At 41.2% G+C, this 23775-nt stretch overlaps 1 protein-coding gene across 1 annotated transcript; it reads left to right on the forward strand.

Moving 5' to 3' along the window:
- Positions 1 to 22955: 22955 nt before the first annotated feature.
- LOC147451557 (uncharacterized) lies at positions 22956 to 23568 on the forward strand. The gene has a single exon (XM_086518765.1). It carries the CDS (start codon positions 22956 to 22958, stop codon positions 23565 to 23567), a length of 612 nt encoding a protein of 203 aa, XP_086374891.1. The 3' UTR covers position 23568.
- Positions 23569 to 23775: the final 207 nt, after the last annotated feature.

Raw genomic sequence — 23775 nt, forward strand, 5'->3', positions numbered from 1 at the left:
GAGGGAAAGCCGATGAAGCAAGATCTATGCACACACACTCTCAATCTACACTCTAACTCTCTAATCATGCAGACAATGGTGTATCCCTTTGCTCTAATCTCAAGCACACACACTCGAATCACACATTAAGCATACACAAAGAAGCCTAATGAGAGAAATGTATGCAGCCCACCTACACACACACTCTAATCTAGCACACATGTGAAGCAATAATGCTCAAACAAGAGGGAAAACTTGAGAGAGAAGATAAGATTAACACTAATCACACACCATTAACACACATAAGCTTGAAAGACAAGAGAAAGTAGAGAGAACTTAGCTTCCATTAATCCCAATGACTACTACATATGATGTGGAAGATCCAAGCTCCATAGCCACTCCTCTTCTTCTTCTCCACACTCCCTCACACTCTCTTCTCTAAGAATGCCCTTTCACATCTTGTGAATTGACTTATATACAAGGCTTTTAAAAATGGGCGGCCGGCCAAAAAATGTATAACATGCTGCAGGTATCTAGGCTCATCTAATCATCAATGTACAACTTGGAACCCACTATGGAGCCCATAAATACAAAAAATATATGCATACACATATGTGTACACACCAATGGAAGCATAATGCATGTCGTTGACGCTTGCCGTCAACAATATGTACACAAGAATAAGTGTCAGTGGGTAGGCGTGCATAGCTTGGGTGATTGAGCAAGGCACAAACTCCTGCACTCTAACTGTCAGTGGGCGGGCGCCCATAGGCTGGGTGACTCGGCAAGGCACATATGCTTGCACTCCAATTGTCAATGGGCTGGCACCCATAGCCTGGGAGATCAAGCAAGGAACAAATGCCTGCACCCCAACAACCTCCCACTTAAAGACAAATGTGCCGATAAGAGGGTCCTACTAGCTAGACTACTAGTATGTACAAGAAAACGGGTGAGAGACTCTCAACCTACACCCCCTGGCTTGCTTAATCGATCTACATGCAATCGTATCGTCTCCCGTGGTAGGTGAGTGTGCATACCCATGCTAGAGTCTGCATGTAAATCTCACAGACTACTCTGTATGGTCTACAAAACTCCACTATGCATCATGCTAGTGTCAGTCATTGCATGACTGACAACCCCTGCTGCAAATGCTCCCCTTGCAACTTCTAGATCGAGCCTCAACACTAACAAGTTGAACATAAGATGCATGAACACTGACAAAATCTACACAAACCTTGTTGTACTTACCTCTCCTGTGCTATTTTCAATTACTGCATCATTACTCTCACCCATAGGAAAAATTGTGCATCCTTGCACCAACTCATCAACCTCTAACATGAGCATATCAAATAACACCATATTTGTTAGCTCTATCTTTTTCTCTAGGGATCATACCTGCTCTACCTCTGCTTGCACAAAGTTTGACAAAACCTGCTATGCCTCACTAAAGCATTGTCACTCTACCTTTGTCTCTACAAAGTCTGCTGGCATGTCCTGCATAGATAAGTGCTATGTCTCATGCGCATGATGGAGCTCACGTGTGAAAGAGACACATCTTACCTCTCGCTCAAATCATGCCAGCAACAAAACCGAGACTCCACCGTCTTGAACCTCAGAAACATGCATAGGATATACCAGGCTGTTGCGGGCTCTTATGGCAATCACTAGTGAACAACAATGCATCTGGAAAGACTCCTCTCAAGAAGTGTCTAACAACCAAAATCTACTAAACGTCTCACTGAGATCAATATTTGTCTGATCTCAGGAACATAACGCACATGCCGTAGCGTGTAAGATGCACCACTAGGCAAAGACAAACAAACATCTCTTGCACCCTCTATGTCACATGTTGAACCATCAGCAAGTCGCACACAACCAAGTCTCCCACTAGAAAAGAGTTAAAACACTCAGGACATGGTGTGACGTGGAAAGAAACATCGCTATTTAGTAGCCACTCTGGAGAAAGTGTGCTACCCATAGGCATATCTGCAAGAGGTACACTCGAGGCAAGCATGAAATCACCATCATTGGCATACATTGCCACTGGAAACTGCCTCTGTAACCTGTGTCAAAGACATATTTGCATCACGCATACATCTCCATTGTTGTCTCATACATTTTAAACAACGGTGCCTAATGTGCCCTGTGTGACCACAATGCCAACAATGCAAGTATCGGCAAGAACAAGACAATTGTTTCTCACTGTCACACATATTTGCAACCATAAATGAATGGCTAAGAACCAAAGTATGGCAAAAACTCTAAGAAAAATCTGGCAGAATATCCCCTGTAAATTGAGCAAAACCTCAAGTATAATCTCAACCATATACCATGCCAAAAACTAGCAACAAGTGTGAAGTGACTCGACCACTAACAAAAGCATGATCAAACGCATCAAAATTGACACTTACATGCCTAAAAGAAACTCCACACTCTACAAACACTACAAGAATAAACTAGGACAAACTTCTCAATCGAGCGTAAAGCGCATAACCATATATGCAAGGAGAGAGCAAACTAGCTCAAAATGCATCCCACAAGTGAAACTTCTTGCAAAAATCTAAAAAACTATGAAACATGTGCCTAGAAAAATGTGTAACCACACAAGCATACATTAATCCTCACTCCTGCGAGAGTGGGTACAAGAACACCAAACTATGTCCAAGCTGACAAACCTGTCAAAGTGAGAGTAAACACTCAATCACTGTCAAAGTGGGATATATCAACCATTGTTCAATATGGCATAACACTACAAAGTTTTATGGCAAGAAGACAGGGGAAAACGAGAAAAAAATCCTTTTCCAAATGAGTCAAAACTCACCGTAAACCGCCAGCCAAAAATCTGTTAGAGTGGAAGTTAGCGCGACCACTAAACCATCAGAGATTAAAATGCAAATATGCTCTGATAACAATTGAAGAGTGCGAGTACACAGATGCATACATGTGTAGTGTGGTGTCATGTGGAAAGGAGAGAGAGAGAGAGTACACAATGTGTGGGTGGAGCAAGAATCTACTATAAACTGTCCCTTATTCTTTGAATATGTATACAAGAATAAGGTGTCAGTGGGCGGGTGCCCATAGCCTGGGTGATCGGGCAAGGCACAGATGTCTGCACCCCAACATCTCATTCCTTGGATAAAGATCAACACTAATCATGCCTGCATAGGTAGTTCATCTCTTTGATAGAACTTGACATATCCCTTGAGCTATAATGTTGCTTTGCATACTGATTCACCCTCTTTTTGCTTGAATCTGTGAATTTTCAAGACCGTATTGTGAGCTATGCCTTTCTACGAGAATTCTTTGATGAACTCTTCAAACAGCTCGTCTAGAGTCTCAAAATCCCACCTTTCTACTGAGTCAAACCATGTAGCCACGTCATCTTCCAGAGTTAGTTCAAATCCCGCAAACTATGTCGAAAAATTTGAAACTTCCTCTGCTCTAATTACTCTTTTGAAAGCTGTTATGTGATCTCTTGGATCTTTGTGTCTGTAGTATTTCCTATCTACCCATTTTTGGACTTGGGTTGGACTAACTCTCCAATTTTCTACAAGTATAGCCATAGACTCTCCCAGTCCTTCTCTCGCTTCATGCCTTTGACCTTCACTCATGTGAGGTCCCCACCCCGCCGTATCAACCAGCGGACTTGATGGTGAACCTGGTGGCCACTAGATCTATTGCGGAAGCAAACAAAATGGTTCAGGGTTCGACTAGCGGACGATCTCTCATCACAAAGTGAGTCGAGTTCGAACCTACTAGCAAGGAGATCTAGCTCCACCTCGCAGGGGAAGCGTACTTAAACTATCTAGCGATCCTAAGACCCACCTTCCAAGAGGAGAGAAAACCCGAGTGCCTTTTTCCCCATGTTTCAGAGGCACGTACCCTCGATATTTCACCGCTCTAGGGGCAATGAGTAATTACTAATATCGAGTAAGCACTATGGGGACAGAGAGTTCCCGACTAATCGGGACCACCCATCTCGTAGGCATTGGCAACCTGAGCCAAGCCCCCACTTTCCACCCCCACACTCACACTTCCTTGTGTGACCTAATTACTACCACAAAGGTTGTTCAACATAGATATTCCTTGTTTAATTCCGAATCACATTGTTCGTTAAGACAGCCCTTCAACCAGTATTGCAAACAACACCAAGACAGAATTCTAGTAAAAATTCTACTCAAACTTATTCATAAAAATTCCAATGTTCTGGAGGTACAACATCCCCCCTCCAGCGAGAGTTCACTCCTCTCGTTGTCTCCTAGTTGCCCATACAACTAGGTATGTCCACCGCATAGAAAGCACGTCATGGACACTCCCACCGCATAGAAAGCAAGACGTGGGTTCCCACCGCATAGAAAGCAAGTCGTGGGTATCCACCGCATAAAAAGCAAGTCGTGGATTCAAGAGCCCTTTAACGAGGAACTCTGCCCCCTGTGATCAGTAGGGGGGTCAGGACTGATTCAACATTGGAAATAAAATGAATATGTCGAGCTAAATTTTCCCTAGCAGACATTCTTTCCTATTGCAACCAGCATACCCATCAATCATTTCCTTCCTACTTTAGAACTTAATGTACAATGAATTCAATGCCGAGGTTTCCGTCGGATTTCTCCAACATGTTTGGGGATATGTTCATTCCTAACTAATGTATGCAATGTTAAATTAAACAGCTTGAATGAAATTATGACCTACCTCTTCCATTTCTTCGTCGATGGTCTGTGAGATTCATTCCTGCCTCGTGGTCGTGGGCTCCAACGAGGCGAGTCCTCTTAACCGGGGCCATTTTAAACTCACTACTTTAAATAATTAACTTGGAGAAAAGAGTTAATGTCCGCAAGTGTCATAACAACCCAATAGATAGATTAGTAACATCAATTAATCCCTCCTATATGAGAGGTCTAGATTTTTCCATATAGTAATCATTATGGATGACACATAATCCTATGGGAACCGGATCTAAAGATAATTACTCGGCTTACATGATTAAGAATAATAGGATTTCACTAATGGAATTACCAGAGAGATGAATTAAGTATGATTAATCTCTTTCCTAGCAACTAGATGATGCAGATTTATCTTATGCGTATGTGTGAGGAAAGTCGACTCGTAAAGACTTAATGATAGATTAATTATTCCTTAATTACATCTTAATGCTTAAGAGAATGGATCTAATTTAGCTACATTGTTAATAAAAAAGTGATTTTTCATTAATCTACACAGTTACCGGCTTATCGATTAATCACTATGCTACCTAGAGAGAGAAAATTCTGTTAATCATGCACTAATCATTAATCGAGGATGATGAATGGCTGATAATTCAGCTTTGGAATGATGATTACTTAATAGAATATGTTTAAAGAGAATTTAGGGAGTAATTATAGAGAATTACGACTAGGAATAAGCATAATAGACGAGAAATTTAGGTGGTAATGAAAAGGATTTGCATAAAGCATTAATTAAACCATGGTTACCATGATTAAGGGTTGATAATCCTCTCGATTATCCTATCTAATCGAGATTCTTGAGGCAAGAATTCGACAGCACCTCCCTCCTTGCTTCTCCTTCAAAAGGTGTGTGTTCCGGCAACACCTTCTCAGAGTGTGTGTAGGTGTGTGTGTGTGCACTGTGTGTGTGTGAGCATATATGTGTGTGTGTGTGTGTGTGTGTGTGTGTATGTGTGTGTGTGTGTGTGTGTGTGTGTGTGCAGGTCTTTAAATAGGCTCCTACAGGCTGAAAATCGACCTGGGTTGCTAAATGCATATGGGAGCTTCTCTAGTTAAGCATGGCAAGTCTAGTTCCCTACTCACCAAGTGTCAAGTTGGCTAGTTTAACTGACTCTGAGACTTAGTTACTGGCTTGGTAGCTTTCCCAGGACTCCCACAAGGCAAGAGGGTACCCCCTAGCTGCTAAAGCTGATCTGGAGTGGCCTGGGACCTGTTCCCACACATTCCCGGGCTCCGGTGCCTCCCCGCTCAACTTTTGGAAAAATTGATTTTTTGCTAAAACGGGTCATACAAGTCGGATTTTGATGCCGTAAATTGCTATACGCAGCTCTAACTAAGACGTACTAGACCGAGTACCTACCATATTTAGCATCCCTTGGGGTCCAAAAATGCATTTTATTTAAACTCGGGGTATGGGTGCAGTTTTTCGAGACGATCAAAACTGGACGGGTCGGGTGACCAAAAACTTACTATTTTTGGAATTTTTTTTTACAAAAATTATTTTAATTCACATTTCGGAGCTTTGAAAAACATCATGGCACTGACAGAATTTGGAAAACTGCTAAAAATAGTAACTTATTTCATTATGTTCATTTCATGGTACAATGGTGTTCTTTTGATCGGGGTCAGAGACCTTACAACTCATATACAGATATGATGGGAATAGTGGTGGTGCATTTGATCCTAGGATGACCGGATAGCCACCTCTATTGATATCTAGTCTTAGTAGGGAATCTTGATGTAGCCCAAACTACAATGATGTGGTGTATTTGGTCCCACGTTGTTCACTGGTGGATAGATCAACATTTCCACTCTTTTTGTCTAGTCTGATTGATACATGATCGTATATTGATATTCTTCAAGGGGATTGGTTGTTCTATTGGAGATGGATCCATTAGGGAGACTCACTTGAGGAGGCATGTCTGTCATCTCTGGGGATAATTTTATCTCTCGTTATCACTCTAGGAGGAAATCCAGGTGGCTCCCTTTTTGGAATTCTCGTAGGAATCCTCATGTTTGGTCGAGGTATTTGTGGTCCTTCATTCTCTTCCCTTTGCTCTATCTCTCTCTTATTCCATTTGGTGTTGGTCTTGGTGTGAGATTTTTTGTGTGTGTTTTTGTTGCACCTCTTCTTGGTTGTGACAAAATCTCTCTTGCATCCTAGTTTGCATCCCATAACTAGGTGGTGCCCCTTCACTTGTTTGGTTGTGGGTTTGCTGTTGTGTTTTCTTTCTTATGATTGCCACAGTCCCAATTGAGTAGCACGGGAGCCTTGAGGGGTGTTTAGAGGTTGCCTCTCTTGTTTCCCGCCCCAGACCACCTCAATTTTGGTGTCCCCATTGAGGAGGGATTGTGTATGTTGTTGTGAATACTCAACATTTAGAGTAATCAAGTAGCTTTCATGAATCACGAGAATGCATATGATTCTTCCATTCCCATTGCAAGGAAAAAGGTACACATCATTGTTAGTACTAAGTTGCAATTTAAAAGTGTGATTGGTAAAATTTTGGGCCCTCTTAGGTTGGCCGAGATAAACGCTTCAGTAAATCCTTTTATTTTGCCTCTCATTAGGTATGACCTTAGTTTGAACATCTATATTTTTGTTTTATTTTAGTCATTAAGTCATGCATAGACCATGGATAATGGTCCAAGAATAGAGGTTTTTCCCTTCCATTTCACTCCACACACTAGAATAAATGTTGCACTTAGTAGAAAGATCCATTTTCAACAACGTATGGTTTTTATGTTTGGTGCTCAAAGAGTAGGAGAAATTCTTGCATCACCAAATCCTGTCATCTTACCTCTTGTTTACATTCATGCATCCTTTGACGTGCATGTCTTCATCTTGTTCTAGTGCAACTTAGCAAACTACTTTGAGTGTATAGCTAATTTCAAGACAACAAAAATGGATCTACAATATGGTATGGATTAGCATAACATAAAAAAGGAAAAATATTTTCACACAAAAATCTAGAATTTATGTTGGAAGGCCTTTCAAGACTTTGTGTGGTTAGTTGATTTCATGAGAAAAAATGATTGTTTGGAACTAACCTTTGTGTGGTTCTAGCATTGAGATACTATGGCATGCTATACCTTTGAGGATAACCCAATCTTCTTTGGGAACTTGGAAGAAGATGTTGATGATTTTCTTGTTGATTTTGGAATGCTTTTCCATATCCTTGGAAAAAGATATGACATTGAAAAAGGGGATTTTTTGTTTTTATGCCTTAGAGGCAACGCTCAACATGGTTTTAGAGTATGTCTTCTCACATTGAAGATGGATATACCCAAATTTCCTAATCTTTGAAGACGAGATTCTCTAAACTTCAACAACGAAGAAAGCATGGTCTTCATTGAGGAGACTTAAACAACATGGTGAAGACTACTATGCTTATGAGGAGATTTGTTCTTATCAATGTGGATTTAACTCTACATTTTTAGATTATGTAAAAATGGATTAATCTATTTCGGATTGTCTCCTTTTCTAAAGACTAAGGTTACTTGTAGTGGACCCTCTACCTTTGAAGAAGCAATCATTATTGCCCAAAGAAAGTTTCACAAGTACTTCTACATCAAAAATGGTTTCCATCATGCCGGAAGATCCGATCATCTGGGAAGTGTTTTTATCAAGGAATCATCTCCTTTGCCATACTTGTCTCCTGTTACTCCAACAAATGTTGAAGATGATGTTTACATGCCAACTGATTATTCAAGTGCTAAAGTGTGTGGCCGAGATTCAATTGTGGCATCTCTTTCTTCTACCTTTATCACAAGCATGAAAAAATCAACACAAGATATCTCAAATGGCATTGATAATGATTCAATAATGGATACATCCAACCTTTTGGTGGAGGATCAATGTTTAGTCTGAGTAGATGAAGCTTTTGTGCAGCATGACTCAATGGAGAATGAAGACCTTGAAGGTAACCTTGATCCTATGGAATGTTCTGAGAGTGTGTCTTGTCTAAAAGAAGCAAGTGAAGAAGAAGAGGAAATCATAAGTGGGGAGATCATAGACCACATTGATCATAGAGAGATGACTGTGTACATGGAATGCCAGCTCCAAAACAAAGTAGAAGAGTGTGAGTTGAATCTATGTGAGGATAATCTTCAAGAACTATTTGAGGATGGTGAAAAGCATTGGTATGACCCATGTACGTTAAGCACATGCAAGAAGACAAATTTTTCACAATATTAAAAAGTAATCCATCAACTTTGTGGTGGTGCAATGTGAGGAGTTTCAGCCTTGCCAAGGGGGGGGCTTAGAATGGGATGTAGAACATGGGAGAGTAGCAAAAAATAGGATCATAAAAGAAAATTTTCTCGGGTATCATTCTCTCCAATGGTGTATTAGTGGGTGGCTTTTCATTCATGGGACAATCTCTTAGCAAGAAAATCCAAGATGTTGAAGCCTCAATCAGCTTCACATTGGGCTTCACCTCTTCAAAGTTAACCTCTTCTCTCTTCACATATACCTTTCATCATCGGCACCATACCTTCTTAAGTGGAAGAGGACATGAATACTTGGTGATCGACAAATGTTTCCAAACTTTTTACATTTGGTTCTTTGGTGTATGGAGGTCTCACATTGAGATACTTTTGGTCTTCTTCATAGAGATGGAAAAATTGAAAATTGCTACATGTGGATCTTGTGTAAATCCTTACCAAAATCTATTCTCTTTCAAGGTGTTGGAAACCATAGAAACCTTGTTTTATTGTCTACTTATGTGGTAAACATTTGCCAACACCTTTTGATAGTAGTTGGAGGCATGGATCAACCCTTCCTACTTTATGAAGAACATGGGATTTTTTACTTTATGAGCCTACCCACATTGAACGACTTTTATGAGCTAGAGTTCAAAGATTTTCTCATACAAGCTCTTGAAGATTGTAGCAGATACATCAACTTTACACAAGAGGAAGAGCATCTATCTTTTATATCACACTCATAGTGGTGGAAGCAATGATGGACATCAATAAGAGCTACAAGTTTCTTCAACCAAATTTAGTAAGTGATTCCATACCATATATATCTCTCTGAGAAAGAAACTTCAAGATCTTTGATCCTGGGGGTGGCTTATGGAAACTTGTCTAGTGAAGGGGGTTTACTCAGCCACTGCACTACATCATGCTATTGATTTTGAAAACAATTCTTCATAGCACACAAGGTTTGTAATCATACAACAATGTCCTTCAAGAAAGATGAAAGCAGACAAAGAAAGACATTACAAGCCTTACAATATGTATCTTTGTGGCTTGATCAACTAGATAAATGGTACATGAATGTACCATTATCTAGAGAAGGGCTAATGATAGTCATTTTTTGGCTCTCCGTATTTACCATAGTGAGCCACCCGACCCAAGAAAAATCACCTTAACACTGTGGCAGTCGTCACTCTTCCACTTTACATAGGTTTGTGTGACATAGGGGACTTTCCCCATATCTCCTTAAAAGCCCTCAATTAGCTAGGCACTGTGCTAGTTGAGCCAAAAAAATAAAAATAAAAATAAAATCTATATAGATATTATGGTCCATTTTGGTGTAAATATTTCATTGTATATAGGGTGGTCAAAATATAGGGATTTTTATAATTATTTTGATATTATTTGCCTAGGTGTGCATTTTACTAGACCTATGTATGTCTTCTTTCATCCCTTGCACCATAAGTATATTTTATTACTAATATGTACATTCTCTAATATTCATAGATATCTTTTTCTTTTATGCAAATCATCCTCACATTTCTATCCTCACCCTTGTGAAAACAAAAACCCAGTTTCTATTTCCTTAGTCACTTTCATTTTATAATTTTCATTTACTTGCATACTTTTTTCTCGTTCATCCAAAATAATACAAAAGAGGGACCATATCCTGTGATTCCATTATCCTTTTTCATATCTATGATTCTTTCATACTTTTATATTTTGTACTCATTACACCATGTGCTCATTAAGCTAAAGTCCACGAATAGTTTATACACTAGTCCCGCCATGTATATATCTCTTTATTCAGCAATGATTCTCCTCCATGCACATGTAAAGATAATTTGTAACATGATATGACTCGTGGAGGGGCTCACTCTTGGATGCATTGTGCAAATTCAACAAGGAGGGGGGCACTGAAGACTTTTCTAGGAGGAAATATAGACATTTGGGTGGGATTTTTGGCATCCACCTCCACTCCAAATTTGAGGATGTTTTCCAATTAAAACATTTAGCAAACAAGCTAAATAATTACCTCTATTTTTTTCATAATTTTTGGAGCTTCCATCGGTGAGATATGATATTTTTGGTGGACCTCAATCTACCCAATTTTTCTCACAAGTCACCCCAGTCTTCTCTCACCTCCATTCACTTACACACACACACACACACACACACACACACACACACACACACACACACACATTCCTCTCCATCCCTCACTCAAACATGCACCTTCCATGGTTTCTATCACCCTCTTCACCATTAACCTCCCCTCTCACCTTCATTATCTCTCATATGAACTCTACATGTATATACACCATATCTATGCCTCTCTCTACTACCTCTAAATCACAATTCCTTTTACATCTTCTCTATATACATAAAATTCAGCAAGTAACACTATGATTAATCTCTCCAAACTAAGGAATTATCATAAACCAAAATCGTCACTTCCATCATGGTGTTCAACCTTTGCCACGACGATGTAAGAAGAGAAGAAGAAAGAGAGGATCAACAAGCATTTTTGAGAACCTAATCAAGTAAATTCAAAACTTCTTCAAACCTTCGCCATCACAAGAATTCCCTCATTTCATTCAACCATCCACCTCATTCTACCCATTGTAAATATATCATTAACTTTTTAGTGATTACTAACACTAACCACTAACATACTAACACAAAATATCCATTGGCCTAACCATAAAAGACACCTCACCTCAAGACATGTACATAGTGTTGGGGTATAAAGCCCAATGTGGTTGCCCAGGTAAGTGGGCGGGCCGCGAGGTATGTACACATATTCTTTTGTAAAAACCTAATAAGAACTCACTATGCTCTACACATGACAGTAGAGCGAGTTCACCATATCGTTGTGCTCTTCTTCTCGCACTCTCTCTCGCGTCACACTTCCGCTCGTACTCCTTTAGCTGGTATCAGAGCTCAGATCGAGGCTCGGGGCAGAATTTGCAGGTAGCCAGAGTCACCTGCTCATATTGGAGTGAGATTCAACAGGCGAAGACACGGCCCCAAATCTTGTGGGACGGCCCAAAGGGCTCGCTGTTCTCAGAATTTCATTCTGAGGTCATCTCGGCCACCGTTCGGCTTCGACAAAGTTCTTCGCAGACCATTTTCGACTACGTGGTCTCAGCGGGTGTAGATTCGACTCTGCAAATTTGGGGTTTCGGCCTACGACTGCAGGTGCTGAGGATATCGGCACTCCCAGAGTGTTGATTTGTGGCTGTCTACACATTGAAGGACGGCTCACAGTTCTTGGAGGCATATCACATACGACACGGGCGCATCTACACACAGACTGTAGGCGACATCCACTAGTTCATCAGGTAGCTTGTGTTTGCTGCTTGATATTCCAGATTTCATCCTGACATTGCAGGTACTTCCACATGGGATGTATTGTCCGAGATGATATATGTCTGTTGAGGGTTTGCTGGTTGTGAGTCACGCAGCAAACAACCGCCGCAGCGGTTAGAGCATACAGTGGGAAATTTGTGGATGTATGACTTTGTGGGAAGTCTATGTACCGTCAGATTTACTGCAGCCTTTGTTGAGGGTCAAGTGAGGTTTTATTGAGCTGGGGGATTCTTGAATGTTGAGATCCTTTCGGTGATACAGGTCTTGGAGCGATCCCTCGAGCACACTTAGATAGGTAGCTAGGATGTATTGATTGTGAGTTAGACAGTTGGGATTGGATCTTTGCTTTACTGCCGTTGAGACATTGTCGCAGTCTATGCTTATAGGAGAGTGACAGGACAGTGAGAGACAGTACAGGTGCAGGATAGGTTTACCCACAGCTTACAGTGTTAGAGAGACAGTGGTTTTTTGAGCTGTTTTTGGTCTGTTTTTTAGTACACCAGATCCATTTTACAAAGGAGACTCTGCCAAAATTTCTGCAGAATCTGAAGCTTTATTGGTTCATTTGACAGGTTGATATTGGTTCAAAGGTCAGTTTACAGGAGAAACTCTGCCGAATTTTTCCCAGGAAAGTAAACTACTGTGAAGCGTAGCTATGGCTGGATCACAAGACAATGCTCTTTACAATATCAAGAAGCTGGATGGAACCAATTTCCCATTGTGGAAGAAGCAGATTTGGCATGCGTTGGTACAAAAGAAGCAGATAAAACCTATAAAGCTCAAGGGGATAAAACCACAAGATAGATGAATGGAGCGAAATGGATGAATTGGCACTTTCTACCATTATGCTGACTTTGGCAGAAAGCGTTTACTTCAATGTAGCAGACGAGATGTCGACTTATCAAGCATGGACAAAGCTAGGTGATCTTTATGAGAAGCAGAGTGCAGCTTCACAGGTATACTGGCTTAAGAAGCTTGTTGACTTGAAGATGAAAGAAGGGACACCTATGTCCAATCATCTGAATGAATTCAACACCATCTACAGTTAGTTGTCAGCTCAAGGTGTCAAGTTTGATGAACCTGTTAGAGCTATGTTCCTGTTGATCACATTGCCGGAAAGTTGGGACACTTTTCGCACAACTTTGAGTAATTATGCACCTCCAGATGGTTTGACCATAGCAGGTGTAAAAGGCAGTCTGCTTACTGAAGAAACCAACAGAAAGACAATGGACAAAGGCAAAGGAATAGCCTTAGTTGTCAGGGGAAGGACCAAAGAAAAGTACAAAGGTGGAAAGAGGGATCAGTCTCGTAGCAAGTCCCGCAGTGCTAAAGGCAAGAGTGACATAGAATGCTACCATTGTGGCAAGAAGGGTCACATGAAAAGAGACTGCAGAGAATGGAAAGCAAAAAAAGGCAAAGAGAAAGCAGAAGACCATGGTGAGAAGAACAAGTCCTCAGTGAAGATTCAAGAAAAAAATGTGACAAACACTGTTGCAGAGGATGACAGTCTAGTGTCAGGAGATATCTACTTCTTGAAAAATACAATGGACTCAGCTCTTCTTACAGCATCTGATGGAAATGCACTGAGTGACTGGATTATAGACTCAGGGGCATCACTTCATGTGTCTCCAAACAAGGAGTGGTTTACCTCTTATGTGACCACTAAAGATCATGTTCGGCTAGGCAATGGGTAGACATGTGAGATCTTAGGTGTTGGAGATGTTCAATTGAAGTTTCAGAATGGCTCTTCTTTCACGCTGAAGAATGTGAGACATGTTCCAGCAATTACAAAGACCTTGATCAGCACAGGTTTACTTGATGATGCTGGCTACGTCACCACTTTTGGACAGAACATGTGGAAGATATCCAAGGGTTCCTTGACAGTAGCACATGGAGTAAAGTCTGGAGGACTTTACATGATTTATGTATCAAATGTCTCTAAAAATGTAATCAATGTAACCGAGCAACCGAACGTTTCTTTGTGGCATAGCCGGTTAGGACATATGTCCAAGAAGGGAATGGAAATCTTGTCTCGTTCTGGTTATTTTCCTGGCTTGTCATGTAATGATTTTGAATTCTGTGAACATTGTCTGTATGGTAAGCAAACATAGCATCCATTTAAGCATAAAAGCAGTAGAAGAGATACACAGTTGGCATTTGTTCATAGTGATTTGTGTGGACCTATGCCTAACCTATTTCTAGGGGGAGCTTCTTACTTTATGACATTTATAGATGATTACTCGAGGAAAGTATGGGTTTACTTTCTCAAGCACAAGGATGAAGAGTTTAGTGTTTTCAAAACGTTTGTGACACTTGTGGAGAATCAGAGTGGCAAGAAGATTAAATGATTACGCACTGACAATGGTGGAGAGTATGTTTCAAAGGCCTTTCAGGACTTTTGTGATTCAAAAGGTATAAAACGTGAACTTACTGCTCCTTACAATCCTCCTCAAAATGGTGTTGCTGAGAGGATGAATAGGACCATACAAGAGAAGGTCAGAAGTATGTTGTCTAATGCACAACTGCCAAATGGGTTTTGGGCTCTTTGGGCTCAAGCTGTATCAACAGCTGTTCATCTTATAAATAGATCCCCAAGCAAGGTTTTGCAGAAGGATTCAGTGGCAGAGATGGTATGGTCAGGCAAAATGCCCTCATACAAGCATCTCAGAGTCTTTGGCTGTGAGGCATATACTCATGTTCCAAAGGAATTTAGGAACAAACTTGAGCCAAAGAGTAGAAAGTGCATCTTTCTAGGCTATGATAATTCTGGTGAGATGGGGTACAGACTTTGGGATCCCGAATCCAGAAAGGTTATCCGCAGCAATGATGTTCACTTTAATGAATCCAAATATCATTCTAAACCAGAGAGGGTTGAGGAGATTAGAAGAGTTGTCTTCCAAGAAGATGGACCTGCACGTGCAAGACAAAATGTCAGGGCTCAAGAGGAGCAAGGACAGGATAGAGTGGAGCCACACGTTGTGGCTGAGCCTGAGCCACCTATTTTGCGTAGATCTGGACGTATCACACGACCTCCTTATCGGTTTGTTCCATCTATGAACTATGTCATGTTGGCTGATTGCAATGAGCCTTCATGTTACAAGGAAGCAGTGCAAATGAAGGACTCCGGGAATTGGCAATTGGCCATGCAGTCAGAGATGACAGCTCTGCATAAAAACCAGACATGGAAGCTAGTTAAATTACCACATGGCAAAAAGGCTCTACCTTGTAAATGGGTTTACAGGTATAAGATCACCGCTCATGATAATCAGCCAAAGTACAAAGCAAGGCTTGTTGCCAAGGGCTTTAAGCAAGAACAACGCATTGACTTTGATGAAGTCTTCTCTCCGGTGGTCAAGATGACTACATTGAGATGCTTTCTTGCATTGGTTGACATATTAGATTTGGTGTTGCACCAAATGGATGTCAAGACAGCGTTCTTGCATGGTGATTTAGATGTGTAAATTTACATGCAGCAGCCAGAAGGGTTTGTTGAGAAAGGCAAGGAATATTTGGTATGCCAGTTGTTAAAGAGTCTTTATGGCTTAAAACAATCACCGGGGGCATGGTACCATAAGTTCCACAAGTTTATGCTTTCTCAAGGCTACAAACGTAGTGAGTTCGATCAAAGAAGGCTAAGGATGGCAGTTGGCTGATCCTTATTTTGTATGTGGATGACATGTTGATTGTTGGCAAGCACTTGGAAGAAATTTCAGCTTTGAAGTCAAAGATGGAAAAATCGTTTGACATGAAAGACATGGGTGAGGCAAGTCATATACTTGGTATGCGCATTGAGAGAGACAGATCAAAGAAGTTGATTTGGTTATCTCAAACAGAGTATATTGACAAGGTTTTGCAACGTTTCAATATGGAGAAGGGAAAGGCATTGAGTGTTCCATTGCCACCATATGTGAAACTTAGCAAACAAGATTGTCCTGTGTTTGAGGAAGAATATGCTGAAATGGATAAGATTTCATATGCGTCTGCAGTGGGTAGTTTGATGTATGCAATGATTGCTACTCGCCCAGACATTGCATTTGAAGTGGGAGTAGTAAGTCGATACATGTCAAACCCAGGCAAGAAACATTGGGAGGAAGTGAAAGGAATATTGAGATACCTGAACGCTACAAAGACTATGCGTATATGCTATGGGAGTCAGGAGCTAAGTGTAAAGGGTTTTATAGACTCAGATTATGCAGGTGACTTAGACAACAGAAGGTCTACGTCAGGGTATGTCTTTACATTGGCTGGTGGAGCAGTATCATGGAGTTCTAGATTACAAGATTGTGTTACTCAGTCTACTACAGAGGCTGAATATGTTGCAGCATCAGAGGCATGCAAAGAATCAATTTGGCTTAATCGACTAGTAACAGATTTGGGAATCAAAGAAGAGATGCCTGTGTTATATTGTGATAGTCAAAGTGCTATACAATTGGCTCGCAATCCAGTTTATCACTCAAAGACAAAGCATGTGGATGTGAAGTATCATTTCATCAGGGAAACGCTCGAGGATAAGAAACTTCAGCTTGTCAAAGCTCACACTACAGAAAATCCTGCTGATCTACTTACAAAAGGACTTCCCTCAGAGAGCTTTGCGCATTTTCACAAGCAGTTAGGTGTAGGGTAGTACATCACTTCTCTACATCTCTTGTATATTAGCTTGTATAGTAGCTTCTCTCACACTTAAAGTACCACATTGGACTTTAAGTGGGAGGTTGTTGGGGTATAAAGCCCAATGTGGTCGTCCAGGTAAGTGGGTGGGCCGCCAGGTATGTACACATATTCTTTTGTAAAAACCTAATAAGAACTCACTATGCTCTACACATGACAGTAGAGCGAGTTCACCATATCGCCGTGCTCTTCTTCTCTCACTCTCTCTCGCATCACACTTCCGCTCGCACTCCTTCACATAGTAAAAACTCTCTCTCTTTCTCTCCTTCCTTCAAACTCTACTTTCACCTTATCAACCATCAATAATGCTCTCTTTTGAGCACACATCCATGACTCAAGCAGACAAAGAAGGCCCGCAATGTTTTGATGTTCAAAAGAAATCCTAATCTTGATTTGATTAGCATGTAAATAAGGTTATCAATAACCTTAATAAGGGGTCTCCAACCTATAAATAGGCCCCTATCCTTCTTGTAAATCATCTCCAAGCTCTCACATAGCAGCCCAATACTATAGGCATGAGGAGAGACTTAGGTGTAGCAACCACTTTGTGAGCTTCACACTTTGTGTGAGAGAAGCTTCGATGCTACAGATTGCAAAGTGAGAGAGTGTGAGTGACCTATCTCAAACTACTATTTTACATGCTCTTTCTCTATCAATAATTGAGGTTTGGTGCTTCAAAGGCGTGCTTGGCTTCAGGATCTTTGTCCTTTCACTCGTATAAAGCTCTTTGGCAAATGCAAGGTGACTTGTGTCTTTTCAGTTCTATCATTTGAGCTTGTTTAAGAAAGTGCTTAGTGTGTTTTCATCGTCAAATTTATGCCCATTGTAGGAGGGTATTGTGGTGAGAAGGCTCCCACACCATAAGATAGTGTGCGTGAGTGTTGGCAATGTTTAGCATTCACATATGGGAGGTGAAGTGGATGATGAGGGTGAAGACGACCAGAACAAGTCGCTAGAGCAATCAAAGGCCAAAAGGTTAGAGAAATCAAGCAATATAAAAGAAGAATGGCCAAAGCTAATTTGTAAATTGCCGGTGATATGTAGCAAACAATTTAGAATGAGCTCACATAAAAGGATACTCAAAGGGAGCAGCATGATTCTAAAAGACAGAAAACCAATGACTTGGAGTCATTAAATGAATTCACTCGTTCTGAAGATAAATAAGAAAAGTAAAAACAATCTCTGAAGGAGCAGAAGGACCAGATAGAAGAGGAGAAAATCGGAGAGGAGGGTCCACACAAAAAATGTCCCATTGAGCTTGAATCTACCCACCACTCCTCCTCCTACTCAAGAGTCAATGGTCCCACCAACAAACCCAAAAAAGGATGAGGTAATCAGTGATATACCAGAGAAGACAACAAAGCAAGCATCGACAACACCGCCAACAAATTAAGTAGTGGGTGTGCCTGAAAACAAAGAAGGGAAGGATCAGACTCCACTGACACCTCTAAAGCAAGAAGATATAGACAAAAAGGAGGCGGCAACAAAAAAAAGAAAAACTTGGTACCTCTCAACAACCGTAGGCTACAGAGACAAGGCAAATGTCTCCCCTCTCGTATGTCAAAGAGTGCTTAATAGCTTAAGAGGAGTGGAGTTAGAAGATACCAAAGCAAAATCAGCAATGGCTGTTGAGGCAAAATGCCATCTACAAAGTAGAATTGAAGAATTACAAAGAGTATAGATCGAGCTCTAGTCATCTAAACTACAAAGAGAGCAAGAAAATGCTTCTCATTACTACCAATAAGCTCAAGCCTTCAATGAAGCAAATACAAAAATAAGAAAGAGAATGGGGTCTAGGAGGGCCTCTTTATTTGGCAGTTTAAGGGAGTCAAACCTCTAGTATTAAGAGAGAAATCAAAGGATAGCGTTTGAATTCAAATAGAAAAAACAGCTAGTTTATTTAAATTCAAAAATTTTCCCCAAAATGAAATTTAAAATTGTTAACTGAGTCAACGTCAGTCAACAGAAGCTGCTTAAGACCGAAGACATACGATTGCAAATCAAAGATCAAAGTGAAGAAGCAGTAAAGATTCGGGTTACACATTTTTCATATTTTCCCAAAATGGTCATGTATTGTAAATTAGTGATTCATTTCAAGACATTGTAATATTTTAATGTGTTACGGGCTCAGTGGGAGTTCCAAGCTGTAAAGAACAGGCCAGTTAGTGTGCCTAGGTAGCAGATTCAGTAAATAGTGGAGTCCTAAAGGCCTTGGGTGCCCGGACATTGCATATTTTTACCCTAGGTACATAAGGCTGTGTGTAAAAGAAATTAGGGTTCTCAGGCTCTTTTGTGGAGAGCACTTTGGTGAGAGCTCTTGAGGTGTGTGGCTATGGAGTCCTTGAGCTTTTCCTTGCTCAAGTGACTCGATTAACACTAATCAATGTTTAATTCTCTTTCACTATGTCTCTCACATGCCTCTTATGATTGCCTATGATGCTTTGATTAGCTAGATCATAACTAATTAGTGGTTAATCCCTCTCTAATCTTATGTGATTGCCCTCTCTTGCTTGTGTGTGCATGTAGGTTTGATTGGAGTGTGGTGCTCAATAGATCTATGTGTGCGTGCTTGCGATTAGTGTGTTGCATGATAGAATTAGTGTTTTGTGCGTCTTGCAATCGTAGTGTGTGTGATTGGATTGATTAGAGGTGAAGAGAAGTGGATGTGGAGATTGCTCATCATTGTGGCTTAGCTCCTCCATAGGACGAGAAGCTCACCTCATAGAGTTAACCATTCGTGTTGCCATGATTAGCTCACTAATCGTGTGAGTGTTTCCATGCCCTAGCCAGGTAGCTCATCCCTCCAGATTGATAATTTTATTGGTCATTGGAGCTATGCAAATATGGGAACCCCAACATTTGGCGCTGTTGCCGGGGACGATGGCCTACGCTAGTGTAATTGTGGCATAATTGGATGTGTTTCCTCACTAATTTCACTTGTGTGTTTATGTTTTTGTGGATTTGGGATGTGTTTGCATGAAGCAATGTGTTCATTATTCCCTAATTTGTCACCATATCTTTCCAATTGTGTGTTTACAAACTCTAATTTCACACTAAAGCCTTGCTAATTTGACTAATTTTGCTAACTTACACACTAATTTGCTACGAAGGATTGGAGCTTTCAATCGTTCAATCGATCTTCAATAGAAAGGTAATCAAGGTGGTATTCTCAATCTCCGTAGAATCTAAAGATGTGTAGAATTGTGTAGAGACTCCACCATGATGCAATGTAATGTTGATGCTATGTTATTGCAATGCAATGTTGATGCTATGATGCTATGAAATTTTTGGATTGTTCGTTTTCATGTTGCCGTAATGCCAAAATTTTCCAGGTTTGGTGGCGTATGAATTTGACAAGTTCAATTGTTGATTGGTGAATGTGCGTTGCTAATTGTGTGCCTAATTGATCTAATTTCATGCTTGAATGGTCAATTGCAAGTGTGTGTGCATTCTAATTGAGTGTGTGTATGCCTAATTTTAGGTGTGTGTGCACTATTTTGCCCTTGTTTGTGTACCTAAAAAGCAATGTATGCTTAACGATTTTTCAATTGTGATGATTGATTTATGCTGTGGTCATGCCCAAGTAGAGATTTGTGAAATCACATTGCAATTTCAACAAGGTTAACCCTTTTGTGTACGCACCTAAAAATTGGTAAAAACTACAAATTATTAGTGTGTGTGCCTAAAAGGTGCTTAATGTGCATTATTAATTCAATGTTTTGATTGCATATTTGATGTGTGCAATGGTTAATTGCTGCATTTTTTAGCTCAAAACAGGGATTTACACACTCCAAATGCGTCAAATTTTGTCGATTTAATTGCCTAGTTTGGATTTTATTGATGAAATTATTTGGCAATTGAATTGATGTGATTTTGGGAAGTTTATTTGGCTGCACTAATCCCCTATCTGTGGAGAATTTTCAGAATTTTTTTGGGTATTTTTTGGATAATTTTTATAATTTTTTACTAATTTTCGTTTTTTTTTAAATTTTGAAAAATTTGATATCTTGCAATTTTTACAAATTGTTTTGAATGTGTTTTTACGGTTTGATTTTGAGAACATTTGGGCTTTCGTTCATTAAATTTTGAGCGTTTTACTATCTCTGAGGGTCCGGTGATGATTGTGTCGTAAATTGCATTTTTTGTGAAAATTGCTATTTTTGTTGTGCTTTTGCATGTCAAATGTGCTTGATTGTGATTGTCCATGATTTTCTAAGATTCCTAGAATTTTCAGAGAACTTTTTGGACAATTTTTGGGATTTTTTTATAATTTTTTGGATTTTTTGATAATTTTCGGCCTATTTTTGGCTTTTTTGGATGATTGATTAATATTAATAATATTAAAAAAACCCGTTTGAGCTTGGATGCCCGTGCCTTCCGGCATATAAAAATCTCAGCGTCGAATAAGATCTTTATGCTCCGTTGGGATAGTTTCCGTCGACAAATACTCTTCTTCTTCTTCTCTCTCTTCGTGAACACCCTCCAATCCCACTCTTAATCTCTCTCTAACTCTCACTCTTCCCCACTGCAAAAGCACGATTATTTGCTCTATCTTACTAACTCCCCCTCACTCTCTCTCTAGAAGTGCAATTACTTACGTTCTCTCTCTTCCTCTCACTCTTTCTCTCACTCTCTCTCTCCTCTGCCCGGGTGTCACGCGCGCATACCCACCCTCTTTTTCCTTGTCTTTTACTCACACACATACACACTCGTGTGCTCTCTACCAGACGACACTCTCTCTCTCTCTCTCTCTCTCTCTCTCTCTCTCTCTCTCTCTCTCTCTCTCTCTCTCTCTCTCTCTCTCTCTCTCTCTCTCTCTCTCTCTCTCTCTCTCTCTCTCTCTCTCTCTCTCTCTCTCTCTCTCCGTTGTCCCAGTACTCCGCGCCAGGCCGTGGTCAACGTCTCCCCGTACCCCTTTGTCTTCATCTGCAGCCCACGTGCCACTCTACCCTCTGTGCGCACCAAAACCGGCCCCACCTTCTGACTCAACACACACACACGCTACCAAGTTCCCCTTCTCTTTGCCCGGCTGTCTTACTCTCTCTCTCTCTCTTTCTCTCTCTCTCTCTCTCTCTCTCTCTCTCTCTCTCTCTCTCTCTCTCTCTCTCAGCCCCCGCTTACATAGTCCCCCCCTGGGCGAGGGCAGCCCTGTGGGGGGGCGTTAGCAACAAGCCTCGCCCTCCCCTCCCCAGCTCACACATCTCGTCTCCTGCAGCTGCTCTGCATCGCCCTGCCGACCTCGAGAAACACAGGTCGTGGTCGTCCTCGCCTTGCAACACAAGAGCCGCTCTCGGTCTCAAGCAACACAAGCCCACTTTGCAACACAAGAGCCGCTCTCGGTCTCAAGCAACACAAGCCGACCTTTTATACTCTGCACAATCTAATCCTTTGTGTCGATTCTCAGACGGTTCCCACATAAGCTTGACCACTTAACACAGTCAGCGGACTACGTCAGAGCTCCCCTCACGCGACCTGCAGACAACAGTGCCTGGTTCGGACCTGCTGGTTCGGACCTGCCCGACGGTGAGCATCTATTCTCTGGCGACAGTGAGCATCTCTTCGAATCTCTTCGACAACGATAGTGCATTCGATTTTGCTCGCCACTGGCTCGACTATTCGACTACTCGATTCAAGCTCGACTACTCGACTGGCTCGTGCTTGACTACTCGATTCAGTTAAGCTTGAGTTTTCGATTTCCTGTTAGGTTTGTTTCAATTAAGCAAGGGTTAGTTCTTGCACAAGCTTCTTGCACAAGCCTCGACCCTTGCTTTTCCAACCAAGCCCACAGCTCTCTGCCGAGGCATACAAACCCTAACTAAGCAGAGATTCACACAGAATCTCAGTTTTGTGTGTGCTCTCAACAAGAAGAAGATTAGCATCGGAAGCATGACGACCAAAGCCACCACTTCGAAGAGCTTTGCGAAGACACGACCAAGCTTTGCTGCCGTTTTAGCAGCGCCAAGTAAATCTGACCGAATCGAACGCCTTCAAGCAGATCTCGATCGGGTCATGGAAGAAAATCGCGACCTCAAAGCTCGCCTTAGCAAGCTTGAGGCACGATTTGATTCCATGGTCGATCTCGCCACCAACAAAGTGAAAGAAGTCGAAGCCAAGGACATCGAAACACACTCGGCAACCCTTGCACAGGTGAAGACATGTGTGACAGTAGAGCTTCGAGAACAACGACTCCAAACAGAAAATACCCTCAAGATCCGCATTGGTGGGCTACCTCAAGCATGGGAAACGACCAAGTACGACTTCTCGGAACGCATCAACTTCCTCAATGAAACCCTCAAGCCGATCAAGGTCGACCACAACGCAATAGGCCGTATCACTTGGAGAGGCCCTGACATGCCTATACCAAGTGGACATGCCATCCTTGAATTCGAAAGTAGAGAAGGTCGGCTCAAGATTCTCCAACAATCACGTCTTCTCAAAGACACCAAATTTTGGATCGCAGAAGAACTCACCCCGCTACAACTCAAACGCAAAAGTGAAGAGCTCAAGAAGGTACATGAAGCCCGCAAACAAGGCAAATGGGCAGTCTACCGAGGTGGTAAAGCCATCATCCAGGAGTTTCGAAACCCCAAATCGGCTCTCCCCACAGCTGATCCCTCTTAGGTTTTTGTCTTTTTCATCTTTCCATCTTTCCAATGGACCCTCAGTCCTTAACTGATATGTATTCAGTGCGATTTGCTACAAATGTCAGCGTTGTACTGTTTGTTTTTGGTCCCATGGGTCATATCTGACCTCCGTGGACGATAATTCAATCTATCTATCTATCTATCTCTCTCCGTACGACACGCCGACGACAGCCGCCACTCTCTCT

The sequence above is a fragment of the Adiantum capillus-veneris genome, chromosome 8 (assembly GCF_014529385.1).
Source record: "Adiantum capillus-veneris isolate H3 chromosome 8, ASM1452938v2, whole genome shotgun sequence".
In the NCBI taxonomy this organism is placed as follows: domain Eukaryota; kingdom Viridiplantae; phylum Streptophyta; class Polypodiopsida; order Polypodiales; family Pteridaceae; genus Adiantum; species Adiantum capillus-veneris.